General features: G+C 50.2%; 1 protein-coding gene across 1 annotated transcript; it reads right to left on the bottom strand.

Moving 5' to 3' along the window:
• Positions 1–373: 373 nt before the first annotated feature.
• Cdc37 (cell division cycle 37, HSP90 cochaperone) lies at positions 374–15,202 on the bottom strand. The gene is made up of 8 exons (XM_051155979.1): positions 14,991–15,202; positions 5,766–6,044; positions 5,269–5,377; positions 5,060–5,175; positions 4,858–4,980; positions 3,758–3,940; positions 3,577–3,648; positions 374–883 (listed from the first exon to the last, which is right to left on the bottom strand). The coding sequence occupies exons 1-8, from the start codon at positions 15,090–15,092 to the stop codon at positions 728–730; spliced, it is 1,140 nt and encodes a 379-aa protein (XP_051011936.1). The 5' UTR covers positions 15,093–15,202; the 3' UTR covers positions 374–727.
• Between the last annotated feature and the right edge of the window lie 2,830 nt (positions 15,203–18,032).

Raw genomic sequence — 18,032 nt, forward strand, 5'->3', positions numbered from 1 at the left:
ACACGAGAATAGGATGCTCCCCTAGCAGAGGCAAAGGCCAGCATGAAAAGCCATATATTTCTCATGCAGCCCAGGCTACCTGGAAACTCCTGTCCTCTTGCCTCCATGGAGCACTATGTGACGACAGTTGGAAGGGAAGGAGAGGCTGAGACAGATAAGGACTTGGAGAGACACAGAAGGCCCAGGGCTTCTCAACAGCGAGGGACAGCCAAGGGCGTGGCTGTCACAGGCCTCTGGTTCTCCCCACCTAGGTTCACCCTCTGCCTCAAACAGCACCGAGCCAGAGGCCTCCAGCACCTGGAACTGTTTATTGGGCATTGTTGCCAGTTGCAGGACAGAAAGCTAGACAGAAAAAAACAAAAAACAAAAACAAAAACAAAAAAAAAAAACCAGTGACCACAGACCCATAGGGACAGACCCTGACCAGCTGGGGACATGTGTAACCCCAGACCGGTGGACTAACCTGGCAACTGCTGCCACTCCCCAGACCCCCAGGACTTTGGCATAACGCTGATGGGGGTAGGGGAGCTGCAGACAGCAGAGCCCCTCAACCCAAAGCAGAGTCTGATGAGTGCTGGGGACAGGCTGGAGGACAGGGGACATGGGCCAGGATGTGAGGAGCAGCAGAAGTGAAGGAAGTCGGGAGCTAGGGACTTGGTGGCTAGGTTTCCTTTTCTGGAGAAGGGCCCGCAGAAGTCTGCAGGCTGGTGGCAGTGGCTGGGGCAGGTCACGCACTGACGTCTTTCTCGTTGCCCGCTTTGGGGACGGCTTCCAGCAATGGGTCCCCGGGGCCCGCCTCCTCCCCCTCCTTGGCCTCACCAGACTTGGAGTTGGGGACCCAGAGGCCAGAATCGATGCAGCGCTGCATATGGTACTTGGCATCCTGTGGAGAGAGGGGGCACAGGTGAGGCAACGACTTTTTTTTAAGATTTATTTATTATTTATTATGTATACAGTGCTCTGCTTGCATGTACTCCTGCAAGCCAGAAGAGGGCGCCATATCACATTACAGATGGTTGTGAGCCACCATGTGGTTGCTGGGAATTGAACTCAAGACCTTTGGAAGAGCAGGCGGCGCTCTTAACCACTGAGCCATCTCTCCAGCCCGCAACAACTTTAATTTTTATTTTTTCCTTCTTTTTGTTTTTTTTCAGGACAGGGTTTCTCTGTGTAGCCTTGGTTGTCCTGAACTCACTTTGTAGACCAGGTTGGCCTTTGAATTCAGAGATGCACCTGTTTTTGCGTCCCAGAGTGCTGAAATTACAGATGTGTGCCACCGGGCCTGGCTTTTTAAGTGATTTTTAAAATTTTTACTGTATGTACATTGGTGTTCTGCCTGCTTGTATGTGGGTGTAAGGACGTAAGATCCCCTGGAAGTGGAGTTATAGACAGGTGTAAGCTGTCACGTGGGTGCTGGGAATTAAAGCAAAGTCCTTTGGAAGAGTAGCCAGTGCTCTTAACCCCTGAGCCCACCTTTCCAGCCCTGAGAAGTCAATCTGGAAAAGGCGGCCTTTTTTTCCCACTAAGCATGTTAGGGCGGTCTAATATCTTTCTGGCAGCACCATCAAACTATGTTTTACAGGCACACTCCCTGAGCTGACCACACTGCATCGCACTGGCTGTGAAGAGTGACTGCAAACAGAAAGGTACCCAGAGCCAAAAACAGAACAGTTAGGATGGCACCAAGTCTAAAGCAAAGCTCAGTAGATAGTTTGTGTATGGTGCCAGGCATGGAGACCAGGGATGCACGGTTTTGCAAGCGACTAACACTGAGTCACAGCCACAAACTTGATAAAAAATTCTTTTTACATTTTTTTATTTGTGTGTATATGAGTGTGTGGAGGTCAGAGACAACTTATGGGAGCCAGCTCTCTATCCACCTTATAGGTCTCAGGAATGGAATGCAGGCTATCAGGCATGGAGACAAGCACCTTCTTCTGTTGAGGTATCATATGCATGGCCTTCACTTATTTTTTTTTTAAGGCAGGAATTCAGAATGGACCCTACACTGGTCTCAGCTCACAACCCTCCTCCTGCAGCTTTGAGGGTGTACCAGAATTCTGGACTTCTAATGAACTGTGCTTTTCTTTCAAAAGTCTTGGGCACAGGATTTCCCCAGGACTGTTAGTTATAGATGGCTGTGAGCTGTTATGTGGGTGGGTGCTGGGTCTTCTGGAAGTGCAGCCAGTGCTTATTTTTATTTTTTAAAAAGATTTATTTATTTATTTTACACATTGAATGCTCTAATCTGCATGTATGCCTGCATACCAGAAGAGGGCATCAGATCACATTATAGATGGTTGTGAAACACCATGTTGTTGCTGGAAATCGAACTCAGAACCTCTGCAAGAGCAGCCAGTGCTCTTTAGGCTTTTTTTTTTTTTTTTTTTTTTTTTTTTTTTAAAGACAGGGTCTCTCTGTGTAGCCTTGGCTATCCGGGATTCGCTTTGTAGACCAGGATGGCCTCGAACTCACAGAGATCTGCCTGCCTCTGCCTCCCAAGTACTGGGATTAAAAGCATGTGCCACCACACCCAGCTTGCAGCCAGTGCTCTTAACAACTGAGCCATCACCACAGCTCTTATTTGGTCTAGGGACTGGCCCTAAGGTATCCCAGGCTCACTGTGCTGGCAGAGAACGATCTTGAACTCATTCCTGATCCTCCTGAGTGCTAGGACTACAGGTGTGCACCACCACTGGCTTTATGCTGTGCTGGGGACTGAACACAGGGTATTCTGCATGCCAGGCAAGTGCACAGCAACTGAACTGCAGCCCCAGTCCTACCCAGAAAACTTCTTTCTTTTTTTCTCTGTGTAGCCCTGGATGTCCTGGAACTCAGTACATAGACCAGGCTGGCCTCAAACTCAGGAGATCCATCTGCCTCTGCCTTCCTGAGTGCTGGGATTATAGGCGTGAGCCACCGTATCCAGCTCCAGAAATTTTCTCTAAATGATACAAAAAGAAGTGTGGGGACAGTATTGTAATTACATTTGATCTATAAAGGTAATTTGTGAGCCTTCTACTGAGGATTGTAAACTCCCTCCTAGATATGTATTTTTATAGAAGCTTCTAGAATCCCTACTACTGGTCCTACATACAGACTGTTTCTACAGAGAAGGAAATCTCCAGTGAGGGATGGGGCGTGGCTCAGCAGCTGACTGAGTATGTAGGAAGCATTGGTTACATTCCCAGAGTCCACAAAAAAAATGAATAAAAGACAAAAGCTCACTATTCATTATATACTAGATGAGGTACACACAGCAGGTACTTAAACAGTGCTGCTGTTGGAGTGCTGGGCTGCCTCGTTCTTAGATAAGCAGGAGGGACACTATCTTTTGTTTTTGGACCCCAGAGACCCACACATACTAGTGTTGAGCGGATTGAGCGCTGCCAGGATTGAGGGACACCCTGTCATCTTATCATTCTGAGACAGGCTCTCACTGAGCTGCTCTGGCTCATCTGAACTCTTCCTGTCTAAGCCTGGCCTCGAACTTACAACCCTGCTCTTAGCCTCTGGAGATGACAGACTTGCAACCCCAGGCCCAGACAAGAGGGCCTATGTAGCTTGGGGACTCACGGTGGGATCCATCTTGCTGATGGCGTCTTGCAGCATCTGCACATCCTTCACATCGAAGCACTTCTGCAGCTCCTGGGTACAGAGGGGCCGGGTGAGAGCCTGGGCTGGGGATGGGGGATGTAGCAAGGGTGGTAATGCTCACAGACCACCCTCCTCCCTCCTGGGCCCTGGGCAGCCGCACCTCGGGCAGGGACTCATAGACCTCCACAGGGTCCAGGCCCCCGGGGCCCAGCCTCTTCTTGCGCTCCTTTTCCTCGTACTCCTTCATGGCCTTCTCTATCCGCAGCTTGGCACGGCCCCGCACACGCTCCTTAAAGGCCTCCAGCTCATACTTGAAGCCCTCCATGTACTGGTGGTCAGCAGTCTGCAGAAGAAGACAGTGAGTTTTGGGGTAGGAGTGGGGCAAGACCCCTGCTGCAGCTTTTGGAGGCTTTCTGAGGCTCCACCATGGGTGCCTCAGTCCTCTGTACTCAGTGCCCCCTCCTACTACCTTGTAGACCCATCTGCTGATGGCCAGCCTCCTGGCTTAGCTCATTAACACAGGCCTGGAACCACACCCTCAGGTGTTCTCCAGCAAGGTCTTAGAGGGACCTCAGCCCCGGACTGTTCTACCCTGCCCTGCTCTCAGGATTCCCCAATCTTTCAGGATGACCAAAGTTCAGTTCCCACATTCCACATGGCAGCTTGCCAAGACCAGTAACTCCAGCTCCAGCAATCCAACACCCTTTGCTAGTCGCTGGAGACACCTTTTAAATCAGGTCAGCAAGGCGGTTCAGTGGGTAAGAGTGCTTGCCATGCAAACCTAGCAGCTTGTTTGACCGCTGGAACCTCCAGCAAGGCAGGAGAGAATCAACTCCACAAAGTTGTCCCTGACCATATGGGTCCACATACACATCATATATAAATACACACATACAAATATGCATATACAGCCGGGCGTGGTGGCGCACGCCTGTAATCCCAGTACTCGGGAGGCAGAGGTAGGCGGATCACTGTGAGTTCGAGGCCAGCCTGGTCTACAAAGTGAGTCCAGGATGGCCAAGGCTACACAGAGAGACCCTGTCTCGAAAAACCAAAAACCAAAAACAAAAACAAATATGCATATACATCATACATACATATATACACACACAACTTTTAAAAACTGAGAAAGTAATGAATGCGGTCATAATCACCCCTGTCAGCCCCACACCACCTCAAACCCTCCCGACAGAAGATCAGACCACAGGTTCCTAGGCAGACACACACTGTGGGATGCTTGGTAGTACAGGAGCCCATTACCTTGATCTTGGTGAAAAACTGCCGGAAGCAGGCACGGGGGTCAACCTTCAGACTCTTGGCCAGCTCCAGAATAAACTGCATCACCATGGTCTGGTGAGCCACTTGCTCCATCAGTGCACATTTCTGCCAGGACAAAGGTAGGGTGTCACCAAACAGCAGTGTCAGGAGTCTTTCTGATGCCGGCAGGCAAGGCTGTACTTACCTCCTCCACTTCCAGGTCGATGCACCAGATCACCAGGTAGTTGGCTGTCTCCTCACACACCAGGTGGACATTGTCTGAAAGGTACTTCTGGCTGTCATCCCAGCGGTGGAGCATGCCTGCAGGGAGGATGTTGGAAAGGGGTTGTAGAGGCCGTCACAAGCCCTGCCCTGCCCTTGGCTCACAACAGGGAGCTCTGTGCAGGGACTTACCGAAATGTTTGATTTGTTTCTCATACTTTTCAATGAAGGTCTTGTGTTTCTGCTCCCTTGCCTCCTCTGAGTCTTCCTCTGCCTTCTCAGGCTTGGTATTGACCATGCTCTGTGACAGGGTGAGAGGGCAAGTGGGCTGGGGCAAGGCAGGAGTACGCCTGGGATGCGGGGGCCGTGGCCGCCGCGCCCATCCTGTCCACATCGGAGGCGGTGGCGTCGCTAAGTGCATCAAGGTGGCAGAGGCATGGCCGCGGGCCTTCGGGCAGATCAGAGGGTATGGATGGGCTTCATTGGCCTCCACTAGCCAGCCCCAAGCTCCGCCTGTCTGTCCCATCCCTCCCCTGTGGCCCTGCCTGGCTCTCACTGTCAGAATTCTTTTTCTAGTTTACAGAGATGGGGAGACAGGGGTAGACCTGGGGCACCCACAAGCATATCCAGCCTCTACCACCAAGCTGCCCCCAGGCCCAGTGCTCCGCATGCTCTCGCCTGTGCCCCACCTTGCTGAAGCCATCTTTGCTGAGCGTGTCCACATTCCAGGGCATGTTCCTCTCCTTCTTGCGCATGTCCTCCAGCTTCTGCTCCCAGCTTCGCTCCTCTTTGCGCAGCTGCTGTGCCTCAGCTCGAAGGCGCTCAAGCTCGCCCTGGCCACTGGCGTCAGATCCTTCCAGCTCCTTCAGCTTCCGCTGGCACTCGGCTACCTTGCGCTTGCACTCACGGCAGCCCCGGTCCAGTTCCTCTTTCTCCTTCTGAAACTGCTCCATGCGTTCCACCCTGGCCTGCAAGCAAGTAGGGCCAGCAGCTGGTCACTTAGAAAGAACAGCTTTAAGAACTGAGTATGGCCGGGCGTGGTGGCACACGCCTTTAATCCCAGCACTCGGGAGGCAGAGGCAGGCGGATCGCTGTGAGTTCGAGGCCAGCCTGGTCTACAAAGCGAGTCCATGATGGCCAAGGCTACACAGAGAAACCCTGTCTCGAAAAACCAAAAAAAAAAAAAAAAAAAAAAAAAAAAAAAAAAAAAAAGAACTGAGTATGGTGGCGCTCACCGTAGCCCCAGCACTTCAGAGGCAGAGGCAGCTGGATCTGAGTTCAAGGCCAGCCCATTTTTTGTTGCTGTTGTTATTTTCTTAAAGATGTATTTATTATTTATATAGTATTCTGCCTGCGTGTGTGCCTGCAAGCCAGAAGAGGGCACCAGATCTCATTCTAGATACTTATGGGTCACCATGTGGTTGCTGGGAATTGAACTCAGGACCTTTGAAAGAACAGCCAGTGCTCTTAACCTCTGAGCCATCTCTCCAGCCCCAGCCAGCCTGTTTTGCAAGGTGAGTTCCAGGACGAGGAATACAGAGAAACTGTGTGTGTGTGTGTATGTATGTATCATCATGGTCCAGCAGTGGCCCTGGGCTTCAATCTCCGCACTGGACTCATGAGTTCCAGGAGACGTGTGCACCGAAGTCCAAGGCTTGGCCTCCCAACCTTCACCCTGTTTACCATGGGGGACTAGACACACCTTGGTCAGGGACACACCAAGGGTCATTACAACAGTCTGTACAGCCATGTGCTATCTGCGGGTGGCAAGTGGCCACAGGTTTTTTTTCCCCCAAATTTCAAGGCCAAGTCTCACTATCAAAAACCTCTCTATGCAGCAAAGAGTGAACCTGAGCTCCTGACCCTCCTGCCTCTCTAGTGCAGGTGCACGATAGGGCAACAGGAGCTGGTCACACGAGGGGAGTAACAGCAATAGTGGCCTTGCTCAGCATTTTAATTTTAGAAAAATAAAAATAAAAAAAGTTTGTATATGCTACAACAACACGTGAAGGTCAGAGGACAATGTTGGCACAATGTTTTGTACACTGTGTACAGGTTGTCTGTGTATATTCAGCTGCTAATCCTATACAGGCAGAGGATGGAGTGGCGTCCTGACTTTGGTATTGTTATTCTTTTTTGTTTTTTTAAAGATTTGTTTATTAAGTACACAGAGTTCTGCCTGCATGTAACACTTCCACACCAGAAGAGGGCATCAGATCTCATTATAGATGGTTGTGAGCCACCATGTGGTTGCTGGGAATTGAACTCAGGACCTTCGGAGGAGCAGCCAGTGCTCTTAACCTCTGAGCCATCTCTCCAGCCCCGGTATTGTTATTCTTATAGCTGAGCACCTGCATATTTTCTAAACAGTCTTCTTCCTTTATCTTTTGATTGGCTTAGTCAATCTGACCAGGCTGTCAACGGTGAGGCAGGAGCAGGGAAAAGGCTGAGAGAGGGCCTGGAGGGGATGTGGTGGGTAGTGAGCTGGAGTCATCAGGTTATTTCAGCTAGTTGGGAGGTAGTGCAAGCTAAGGCCTAAACACAATAGATGTCAGTAAGTCTCCATGTATTTATACTTCTGCTGGCGGGTGCAAAGAAAGTTGCGATATAGGACAAGAGAGTTCCAGTGTGTGGGTCCCAGGGATTCAACTCAGGTCACCAGGCTTGGTGGCAAGTGCCTTTACCCCTGAGCCATCTTGGGTTGCATCACCAGCACCACAAATAAATCCAAAGACAACCCCAAGTGGCATGGAGGAGCACTCCTGTGACCAAGCACTCAGGGAAGCTGAGGCAGGAAGTGTGCGCATGTACCAGGCCAGCCTAGGAAACTCAGCAAAACTTGTCCTGAAATAAAACTTAAGGCCAGGCATGGTAACAAATCCTAACAATGGGCAGATGGGAGGCAGGAGGATCTCTGAGTTTAAGGTCATCCTTGTCTATACAGTGAGACCCTATCTCAAAAAACAAAATAAGGAAATGAAATAAAAATAAATTTTAGGGCCAGTGAGATAGTTTGGAGAGTAAAGGTATTGGATGCCAAGCCTGGTACCCGGAATTTCATCCCTGAGACTCACATAGTGGAAAGAGAACCAACTCCCTCAAGTTGTCTTCACATGTGCACTGTGGTGTGTGTGTATGTGTGTGTGTGTCTGTCTGTCTGTCTGCCCGCCTGCCCCCCCACTCTCTCTGTCTCTCTGTGTCTCTCTCTGTGTCTCTGTGTGTCTCTCTGTCTCTGTCTCTCTCTCTCTCACACACACACAGAGACACACAGCTAAATAAATTAAACTTGCCAAAAGACCTCACTTTCCAAGCATTTGAGCTGGAGAAAACTATAACTATTTACTGATTTAGGTTTTTCAAGACAGGGTCTCTCTGCGTAGCCCTGGCTGTCCTGGAAATTGCTTTGTAGACCAGGCTGGCCTTGAACTCAGAGATCCAACTCCTTTGTCTCCTCCTGAGATTAAAGGCATGAGTGCCACTAAGCATGGCAGAAAAAAAAAAACATGTATCACACAGTTGTTCTGTATGGGTGTGGCTATATAGATGTGTGTAAGTGTGTGTATTTATTTTTGCAGTACAAGGGGCTAAACTGAGGGGTCAAACACCACATCCTCAACCATCTTGTTAATGTTTTTAGCATGTATAATACACACACACACACACACACACACACACACACACACACACACCCCACATCACAGATATGTGGAGATCAGAGGACAGTGTCCAGTTCCAGGGACTGAATTCCGACCCCCAGGCTTGGGGTAAGTGCCTTTAGCTGCTGAGCCCTTTCGCCAGCCCTACTTCATTGTTTTTTGAAAGAGTCTTGCTATATAACCAGGAACTCACTATGTGGCTGAGGCTGGCCGTGAACCTGTGGTGAAGCTCTTGCTTCTTTCTCCCTAGGGATGGAGTGGCAGGCACGCACCACCATGACCAGTTTTGCACTTTAACACAGAGTTCCAGCCAGGTATGGTGGCGCATGCCTTCAACCTCGCACTCCGGAGACAGGAGGAGCAGAGGCAGTGGATCTCTGTGGGTTCAAGGCCACAAGGTCTATAGAGAGCCCAGGACAGTCAATGCTACACAGGGAAACCCTGTCTCAAACAAAACAAAGCAGAGTCCCTCGAGGTTGCCCAGGCTGGATTGGAACTCACTCTGTATTCTGTGGAGTGCTTGCTCTTGCAATCTTTTCGCCTCAGCCTAAGAACAGCCAAGCTGACAGGTCTACACTACCAGGGCATAAAGTTATTATGTATTGGGTAACACATGTCACCACGTGCTGTGTCACTATGCCATTCATTCACTGACTTATTCAGAAATAAGCTCTTGCGTGTGGACCAGGCTGGCCCCGAGATCTCAGGTGTGTGTGACGCCACCTACCTCTGGTGTAATTTACTACACAGTGTACTGAGAGTGAGAAGTAGAACCAGCATACACAAATGCTTCAGCGCTGGAAGAAAACTCAGATCATGAGGCGCAAGAGGGCTCAGCAGGAATTTGCAGCCCAGCCTGATGACACGAGTTCAGTCCCAGGGAGCTATATGGTTGAAAGAGAAAACTGACACAAAGTTGTTCCCCACACATGTATTTCTGGGTGCCCGTGTAAAAGCAATCTCTCTCTCTCTCACACACACAATTAAGAAAATAAGTCAAAGCACTGAGGTGAGGACCACAGGAAAGAGGAGACTATAGGAGATGGCTAGAGTGAATGCTTTATAGGGAGACAGTTCCCAGGGAAGCACACACGTGCCACGATGAGACCTGAGTTCAGACCCCCAGCACTCCAAAAAAACATTGTGGGGGGCTGGAGAGATGGCTCAGTGGTTAACAACACTGGCTGTTCTTCCAAAGGACCTGGGTTCAATTCTCAGCACCCACACGGCAGCTAACAACTATGTGTAATTCCAGTTCCACGGGATCTGACACCATCGCACAGACATGCATACATGCAAGCAGAACACCAATGTAATAAAATAGAGATGAATATTAAGAAGAAAAACAAACAAAGCATTGGGCCCTGTAGCCCCAGTACTGTAGGGAGCAGAGACAGGACAATGGTTGGGACCTGTTGGCCCCCAGCTTAGCTCCAGAATAAGTGAGAGGCCCTGCCTCAAGGGAATGAGTAGAGTGACAAAGCAGGGTACCCAACTTCCTCCTCTGTCATCTGTATGCAGCCCACACTCACTTGCACACATGACAACAGAAGGCCCCAGATACGGCAGCCCTAGCCCATGTCATGTTCTCCTAAGGGCTCTAAGGTCAGCACCTCACTGGCCCCAGACAGCAGCAGGAAGTTGCCAGGCTGCTGGCTTTTGGAGGACAGCCACCATTCTCCCTAATGTCCTCTGCGTAGCTGCCAGGGAGGCTGAAGCTAAAAACAGGGGCCCTGGTGTTGACAGCAGCCGCCTGGCCAGTCAGCATTACACCTTCCATATGGAGGGGCAGCAGCAGGCTGACGCAGGCACAAGTAACGGGATGGTGTGTGTGTCCTTGAAGAAGGGACAGGAGGGTCTGAATGTTGACACCATAGAGCTCATTGGAAGGAGCCAGAAGAAACCCATATAGCACCTCTCTGGCCACAGAGCCTAGGAGGTGAGGCTGGGAACTCACTTGCCCCCTTCCCAAACTTTCACATCTTTGCTTTTTTTCCCCCTGGTAGTTCTACCAGGGACTGAACTCAGCGCCCCACACCTGCTCCACAAGTGGCTTGCTGAGCTGCACACTGCAGTTTTTGGGTTTGGGGCTTTTTTTTTTTTTTTTTTTTTTTTTTTTTTTTTTTGAGACAGGGTTTCTCTGTATAGCCTTGGCTTACTTTGTAAACCAGGCTGGCCTTGAACTCACAGCAATCCGCCTGCCTCTGCTTCCCAAGTGCTGGGGTTAAAGGCATGCGCCACCATGCCCAGCTGTCCTGGGCTTGCTTTGCAGATATGGCTGGCCTCGAACTCACATAAATCTGCTTGTCTCTGCCTCCTGAGTGCACACTTTTGTATTTCATACTTTGGTGTGGTGCCTTCTTACACTGCTCAAGCCGGCCTGACCTCACTATATATGGTCGAGGCTGGCCTTGAATTTGTGATCTCCTGCCTCAGCACCCCCAGGAGCTGGGAAGACAGGCCTGCACCACCCAGCCAAGCTGGACATTTTCCCCCAAATTTTATTTAGTCTTCATTTTAACTAATTAATTGTTTTGTTTGCTTTGTTTTTTTGAGACAAAATTTTTCTGTGCAGCCAGGCCTAGCTGTCTTGGCCTCACTCTGTAGACCAGACCTTGAACTCACAGATATCTACCTGCTTCTACATCCCAAGGGCTGGAATTAAAGGCGTGTACCACCACTGCCCAGCTAATTTCAAATTTTAATTTATTATGTACACAAGATGTGTGCCATAGTGTGTATTTAGAGGTCAGAGGACAACTTGTAGCTGTCAGTTCTCTCCTACCATATGAATACCAGGAATCAAACTCTGACCATCAGGCCTTTACCCAGTGAGCTACCTTGCTGTTTATTTCTAGACAGGGGCTCATGAGCCTGTGCTGGTCTCCGCTTGCTATATTGCAAAGGGTAGCTTTGAATGGTGATTGTTCTGTCTCTATCGCACAAGTGCTGAAACGGCAGCACCATCACACCTGGCTTCAGATTTGCAAGGACACCACAAGGCTACGACAAGAACTATTATCCCAAGGGAATCAGCTGTTAGACCCTGGGAACTTACACCAACCGTATGGAGCACACAGTCACAGACCTGGGATGTGACCTGTGAGGCCTCTCTGCTCAGGGCTTATGGACCCTGCCCTGTCACAGATGGATGCGTAAGTGGTACAGTTAGGGTGTACACCAGAGCCCGCCTGTCCTCCCACGCCTGCGGGGCAGAGAGCCCCACTTTCCTCCTCAGTATTACAGCCAAAGCAGCGAGACAGGAAGCCGACTGTGCACCAGTCAGGGAGTTCTCCCTCCCACCCAGCAGGCCCAGCTGTTCTCTACGCAGTGGGAAGATGAACTCTTCATACAACAGAAACGAGTGCTCCCAAGAATAGCTCTCCAGCCACGCGGAGCTCTTCAGTGCTTCCTAATGCAATGCTATGTGAGGACTGTGCTGCCAGGGCAGCGGCTGCCTGGCAGGTGGTCCTCCCAGGAAACTGTTAGAAACAGGTGTGTAGGTGGGACTAGGGAGACAAACCCTGGATTTGGGAAGGTGGAGAAAAGCCTACAAGGTGCTTCCCTCAGGAAGGTGGAGTGCCAAACTCCTAACTTAAAAGTGCCTGCCCTCGGCTTGAGAGTATATAACAAGCTCACAGGCCGAGGAGAGAGCTCAGTGGGGAAAGCCTGATGATCTGAGTTTGATCCCTAGAGCCCACACGGGAGGAAAGAACGGACTCCAGCAAGCTATCCTCTGACTGTCACAAGGGTACCCAGCATACACATGCACAGTGTACACACAACACGAGTGTACACACAAATGAATAAATGTAGTTTAAACATAGAGATAACACACAGGTATGTGGGCACATATGCTTTAATTTGGGGGAGCAGGTTAGGCTGTGCAAGGGAGGGAACTAGGACCTCCTGCAGGCTAGGCAGGTGCTCCACCACTCACCTACACCTCCAGGCCACCCTCAGGCCTCAGTAGAACACTACTGGCCTGCGGGCAATGCTGGCAGAAGAGGGGTGGAAGAACATGGCTGACTCACATTTGGGATTCTAAGGTCTGTATCTGGGGCATCTGTTCAGGCTGATTTAAAGTGTGTAGGATTTTGTTTTGTTTGCTTGGTTGTTGACAGGATCCTTCATAGCCCATGTCAGCCTCAAACTTACTATGTGGCTGAAGACTGCACATCTGACCTTCCTGCTTCCATCACCCCAGTGCTGGGACTACAGGCCTGTCCCGCTACAGCCAGCTGTTTTTCATTCCCTCCCCGCCCCAAAGACACGGTTTCTGTCTGTGTAGTCTTGGCTGTCCTGGACTCACTTTGTAGGCCACGCTGGCCTTGAACTCACAGCCATCCACCTCTGTCTCCTGAGCGTTGGGATTAAAGGCGTGCACCACCACACCAGGCTTATGGTCAGCTTTTAAGTAGTGCTAGAACTGGACCCCAAGGCTATACCCTGCAACTGAGCTCCAGCCCGTTTGTCCCATGTAGTCCAGGCTAGCCTAAAATTTGTCATGTAGTAAGAATTGACTCTGATTTCCAGATCCTCCTACCTCCCCTTCCCCAGGCCTGAGACTACAGGTGCATACCGCCATGCTCAGCAAGTAAGGTGCTGCTGGAATAGGTTCCAGGCGGCCCCAAGGTAAGTAGAAGGACCTGAAGCCTGGAGAGAGGCCAATGAGGTTGGAGGGAAAGGGTGGGTAGGACAGGATGGGTTTGGGGGATTGGTTTTTTTGTTTTGGTGTTTTGAGACAGGGTGTCTTTGTGTAACCATGGTTGTCCTGCGCCACCACGCCCAGACAAAGGTTTGGAGTTTCTGAGCTGAGGTTTGCTGAGTTTTCTTTCTCTTTTCGCCCCCTCCCCCAATCCCCAGGGTTTCTCTGTGTAGCCAGGGCTGTCCTTGAACTCAAAGGCCTGCCTCTGCCTCCTGAGTTCTGGTATTAAAGGTGTGCGCCACCACCTCCTGGCTCCCCGTTTGGTGAGTTTTCAGTGATGGCCATAGTTCATAAAGGAGCCAGGGTGGCAGGAGGGGGTCTACTTATTATAGTGGGAGAAGCAGAGGTTCTGGCAGGAAGCTAAATGGGTGGGGTTTCCTAGAGGGATGGAAACTAAGAGTCCAGAGGAGGAGAGAATAAGAAAAGCCATCGGAACGGGGTGATGGGCAGGAGCGGAGCTGGAGGTCAAATGCAAACGGGGCAAGGGGCTCCAACACTTCAGTCCTCAGTGGAACTGAAGTCCCTGGTGGGGCTCTGGTCTATATAGTTCAGGGAGAGGGATCCTGGGCTGGGGAATCCCAGCTGCATGTTAACACCAATCGGGAAATTGTGGGTAGGACGCAGCCCTTATTTAGTTTGGAAGTTGGGGTTCTCTGGGCCTTAGTGAAAATTTGTGCCTAAGATCCTGGGAAGTAGATGCTACAATCAAATCAGAAGTATTGTGGATCCAGATTCTAGGGGATGAGGAGAGGCAGAGGGAGATGTGCGGTCAGAAATGGGTGTATGGCTAGGCTGTGGGATCACAGAATCTGGGGTTTGGACTCTGAGAAGGAATTCTGAGGAAGAACAAAAGGTTCCACACAGGGTATTGGGGACCCCTACACACACGGGTCAACTTGGGGACAGTTTAAATGCTGATTAAAGTATTAACAGCTGATAAGATGGCTGAGTGTAGAGGTGCTTCTGGCAAAGCGGGGCGACCTGGGTTCCATACCAGAGGCCTAACGTGGCTAAAGGAAAGATCCAACTTCTGCAAGCTATCCTTGCATGTTCATATGCATGCTGTGCCACACACACACAAGAATACACACCGCAATGAGTAAACTAACAAATAAATGTCCAAAGAAAATAAAAGACAGCAGATGGGGTGAGTCCAGCGAGGCAGGTGAAGAGTTAGGGCTTTCAAGATCATGGAGTTCTGGGATGGAATTTTAAAAGTCCAGCGCAGCATGATGGAACACGTCTTTAATGCCAGCACTGGGGAGGCAGAAGCAGGAGGATCTCTGTGATCTGTGAATTAGAGACCAGCCTGGTCTACATAGCAAGTTCCAGGCCAGGCAAGGCTACACAGTGAGATTTTTGTTAGAAGGGAGAAAAAAAGAAAAGATAAAAGTCTAGATTGTGGAACCGGAGGGGCCAGATGCCAAAAATGAGGTCTCTCCTCCCCTCCCCCGCCCCTTACGGCGCCAGGGCGGCCTAGGTAAGAGGTCAGAACTCTAGAGCGGGGGTCCCGGGAGTGGGGGGAAGGGGATGCGCGCGCACAGCCCCACCTGGTGCCGCCAGCGGAAGAGGCTGGCCGTGTCGATGTTGGGGTGCGTCTCGTCCTCATCGTCCGACACCTCGATGTGATCCCAAACGCTATAGTCCACCATCTTCGCCTCGGAGGCCCGGACTGGCTCCCGGCTCTCCACACGGCCGGGCGCTGAACAGGGACCCACAGGGGTTGAGGAGTCCGCTCGCAGAGCCCCGCCCCTTCCGCTTCCGCTCCAGGGCGCCGCGCAGGACCGCCCCGCCCCAGCGCCGGCGCGTGACATCACGTCCTTAGCAATGAGAGTCGGCGGCACTGACAACTGGAGGTCCTTCTTAAAGGGCCAAGAGCGCGCGTGGCACGGCCTTCTGGAATTTCCCGCCGAAATCATGTTGAGTATCCTTTAGGGACAAAAAAGTTACTCACGTTTGGCATGGTGGCCTTCGGTAATCCCAGCACTATGGGAGGCAGAGGCAGGCGGATCTTTGTGAGTTCGAGGCCAGCCTGGTCTACAGAGTGATTTTCAGCGCTGTTTTAAACTGTTTCAAAAAATAAAAATTAAAAACTGAGGGGCCTGGAGAGATGGCTCAGCAGTTAAGAGCACTGACTGCTCTTCCAAAGGTCCCGGGTTCAATTCCCAGCAACCACATAGCAGCTTACAACTCCAAGATCTCACAACCTCACACAGATATGCAGGCAGGCAGAACACCAATGCACAGAAATAAAAATAAACTTAAAAAAAGTAAAAACTGAGGTGGCTCAAAGGACCTGCATTCTGTTCCCTGCACCCTTATGGTGGCTCACACCCATTTGTAACTTCAGTCCATTTGTAACGCCCCCTTCTGGCTTCTGCCGTCACCAAGCACGCATGTGGTTCACAGACGTACTTGCAGGCAAAACATCAATATTTTTTTTGTTTAAGACACAGTTTCTCTTTGTAACAGGCCTACCTGTCCCGGCCTCAGAATTGTAATTTTAAAGACTGCTTTGCAGGCGGGCGTGGTGGCACACACCTTTAATCCCAGCACTCGGGAGGCAGAGGCAGGCGGATCACTGTGAGTTCGAGGCCAGCCTGGTCTACAAAGCGAGTCTAGGATAGCCAAGGCGAGGCCAGCCTGGTCTACAAAGCGAGTCTAGGATAGCCAAGGCGAGGCCAGCCTGGTCTACAAAGCGAGTCTAGGATAGCCAAGGCTACAAAGAGAAACCCTGTCTCGAAAAACCAAAAAAAAAAAAAAAAGGCTACTTGGACTTAACTTTTTTTTAGGGCCTGGAGAGATGTATCATCGGTTAAGAGCACTGTCTGCTCTTCTAGAGGTCCTGCGTTTAATTTGTGTCAACCACTGGTGGTTTACATGCAGATAGAACACTCATACATAAATAAATCTTTTTTTTTTTTTTTTTTTTTTATGTAGCCTTGGCTGTCCTGGAACTCACTGTAGACCAGGCTGGCCTCAAACTCAGAGCTCTCCCTGCCTCTGCCTCGGGAGATTAAATAGAGGGTCTAAAGGAATAATTTAAAAAAAAAAAAAAAAAAACTTTTAATTACATTTTAGGGGCTGAAGAGGTGGCTCTTACAGAGGTCTCAGGTTCAGTACCCAGCACCCACATGGCAACTCATAACCATCTGTAACTCCAGCTCCAAGAAATTCAACACCTTCACACAGACATACATGCAGACAATACCCATGGAATAATAAATAAGTCGGGTCTTTTGTTTGTTTTTTGAGGCAGCATTTCTCTGTGTAGCCTTGGCTATCCTGGACTCACTTTGTAGACCAGGCTGGCCTCAAACTCACAGCAATCTGCCTGCCTCTGCCTCCAGAGTGCTGAGATTAAAGGCCAAGTGTTGGCTTTTAAAAATTACATTTTATTAATTTTGTGTTTGTACACATGTGAAAATCAGAACAACTTGCCAGAATCTGTTTTCTTCTACCATGTGAGTCTTGGGGATCAAAGTCAGGTCATCAGACTTGATGGCAAGTGCTTTTATCAACTGAGCCCTCTCTCCAGCTCCAGTGCTTAAAAAAAAAAAGTGTGTGTGTGTGTGTGAAGGTCATGATGGAGTTGGTTCTCTCCTTTTATCCTCTAGGCCCTGTGGATCGAAATTTGGTCCTCTGGCTTTGGCAGCAAGCATCTTTAACGCTGAGCCAGCTCATCAGCTCCAGTACTTAAAAAATAAAAATAAGAGTAAGTTGCAGGAATTGGTCGGATGTAGTGGGTAGTGGCGGCAGGTGGATCTCTGAGCTTGTGGCCAGCCATGTCTACCTAGTGAGTACCAGACCAGCCAGAGCTATGTAGAGAGACCTTATCTCAAAACAAATAAAATTACATTTATTTATTTTATCAGGCAGATGGTGAGTGCTAGATTGTGCATGTTGAAGAAAACAAACTTCCAGGAGTCAGGTTCCTTCTTCCATAATGATGAACCTAGGGATTAAACTCAGGTTTCAGTATTTAAATTTGGTGGCAAGGGCCTTCCTTCACCTGTGGAGAGAGCCTAAGGCTAGAACCCTTAACTTAACCCTGCGCTGGGGTAGAAAAACTATTGCAGTCCAAGAGTTGGTGAGTGGCCCGAGGTTGCAGCCCTGTCCTCGCTCGGGGATCAGAAGCAGGTGATTGACTCGGTCTGGACATTTTATGCTTCAGCACCACCAAGCGCCACTCACAGGCAGGACCCTCAGCTCCTGCAGCCCTCTGGAATCATCCAGAATCCCCCCTACCTGAAGAATCTCCTGTTTCCGCCTCTGGGTGTCGCTGATGTTTAAGCAGTAACAGCGTTGGCAGCCCTGCGCCTAGGGAGACCCCGGAGGCACCGGAGGCGGTTCTCCTGGTCCTCGCCATCTGGGGCTGCCCACAGCCTGTTCCAGCACACCTGAGCCCCCGAATGTCGCCTGGGGCTTGAGGGAATCCATTTTATTCTGACCTTGAGGTACCCGAGTCGTACATTCCGCCCCCTCCCGCCCCAACCTCTGCTTTAATACAAGATTTAGAAACTTGTGCTGCATCCTAGGGTCAGGAATATCTCAGATTAAGGGATGCTCCTTGCGGTGGGGTCAGGTGGAGG

Source organism: Acomys russatus, chromosome 14, assembly GCF_903995435.1.
Source record: "Acomys russatus chromosome 14, mAcoRus1.1, whole genome shotgun sequence".
Classification (NCBI taxonomy): Eukaryota; Metazoa; Chordata; class Mammalia; order Rodentia; family Muridae; genus Acomys; species Acomys russatus.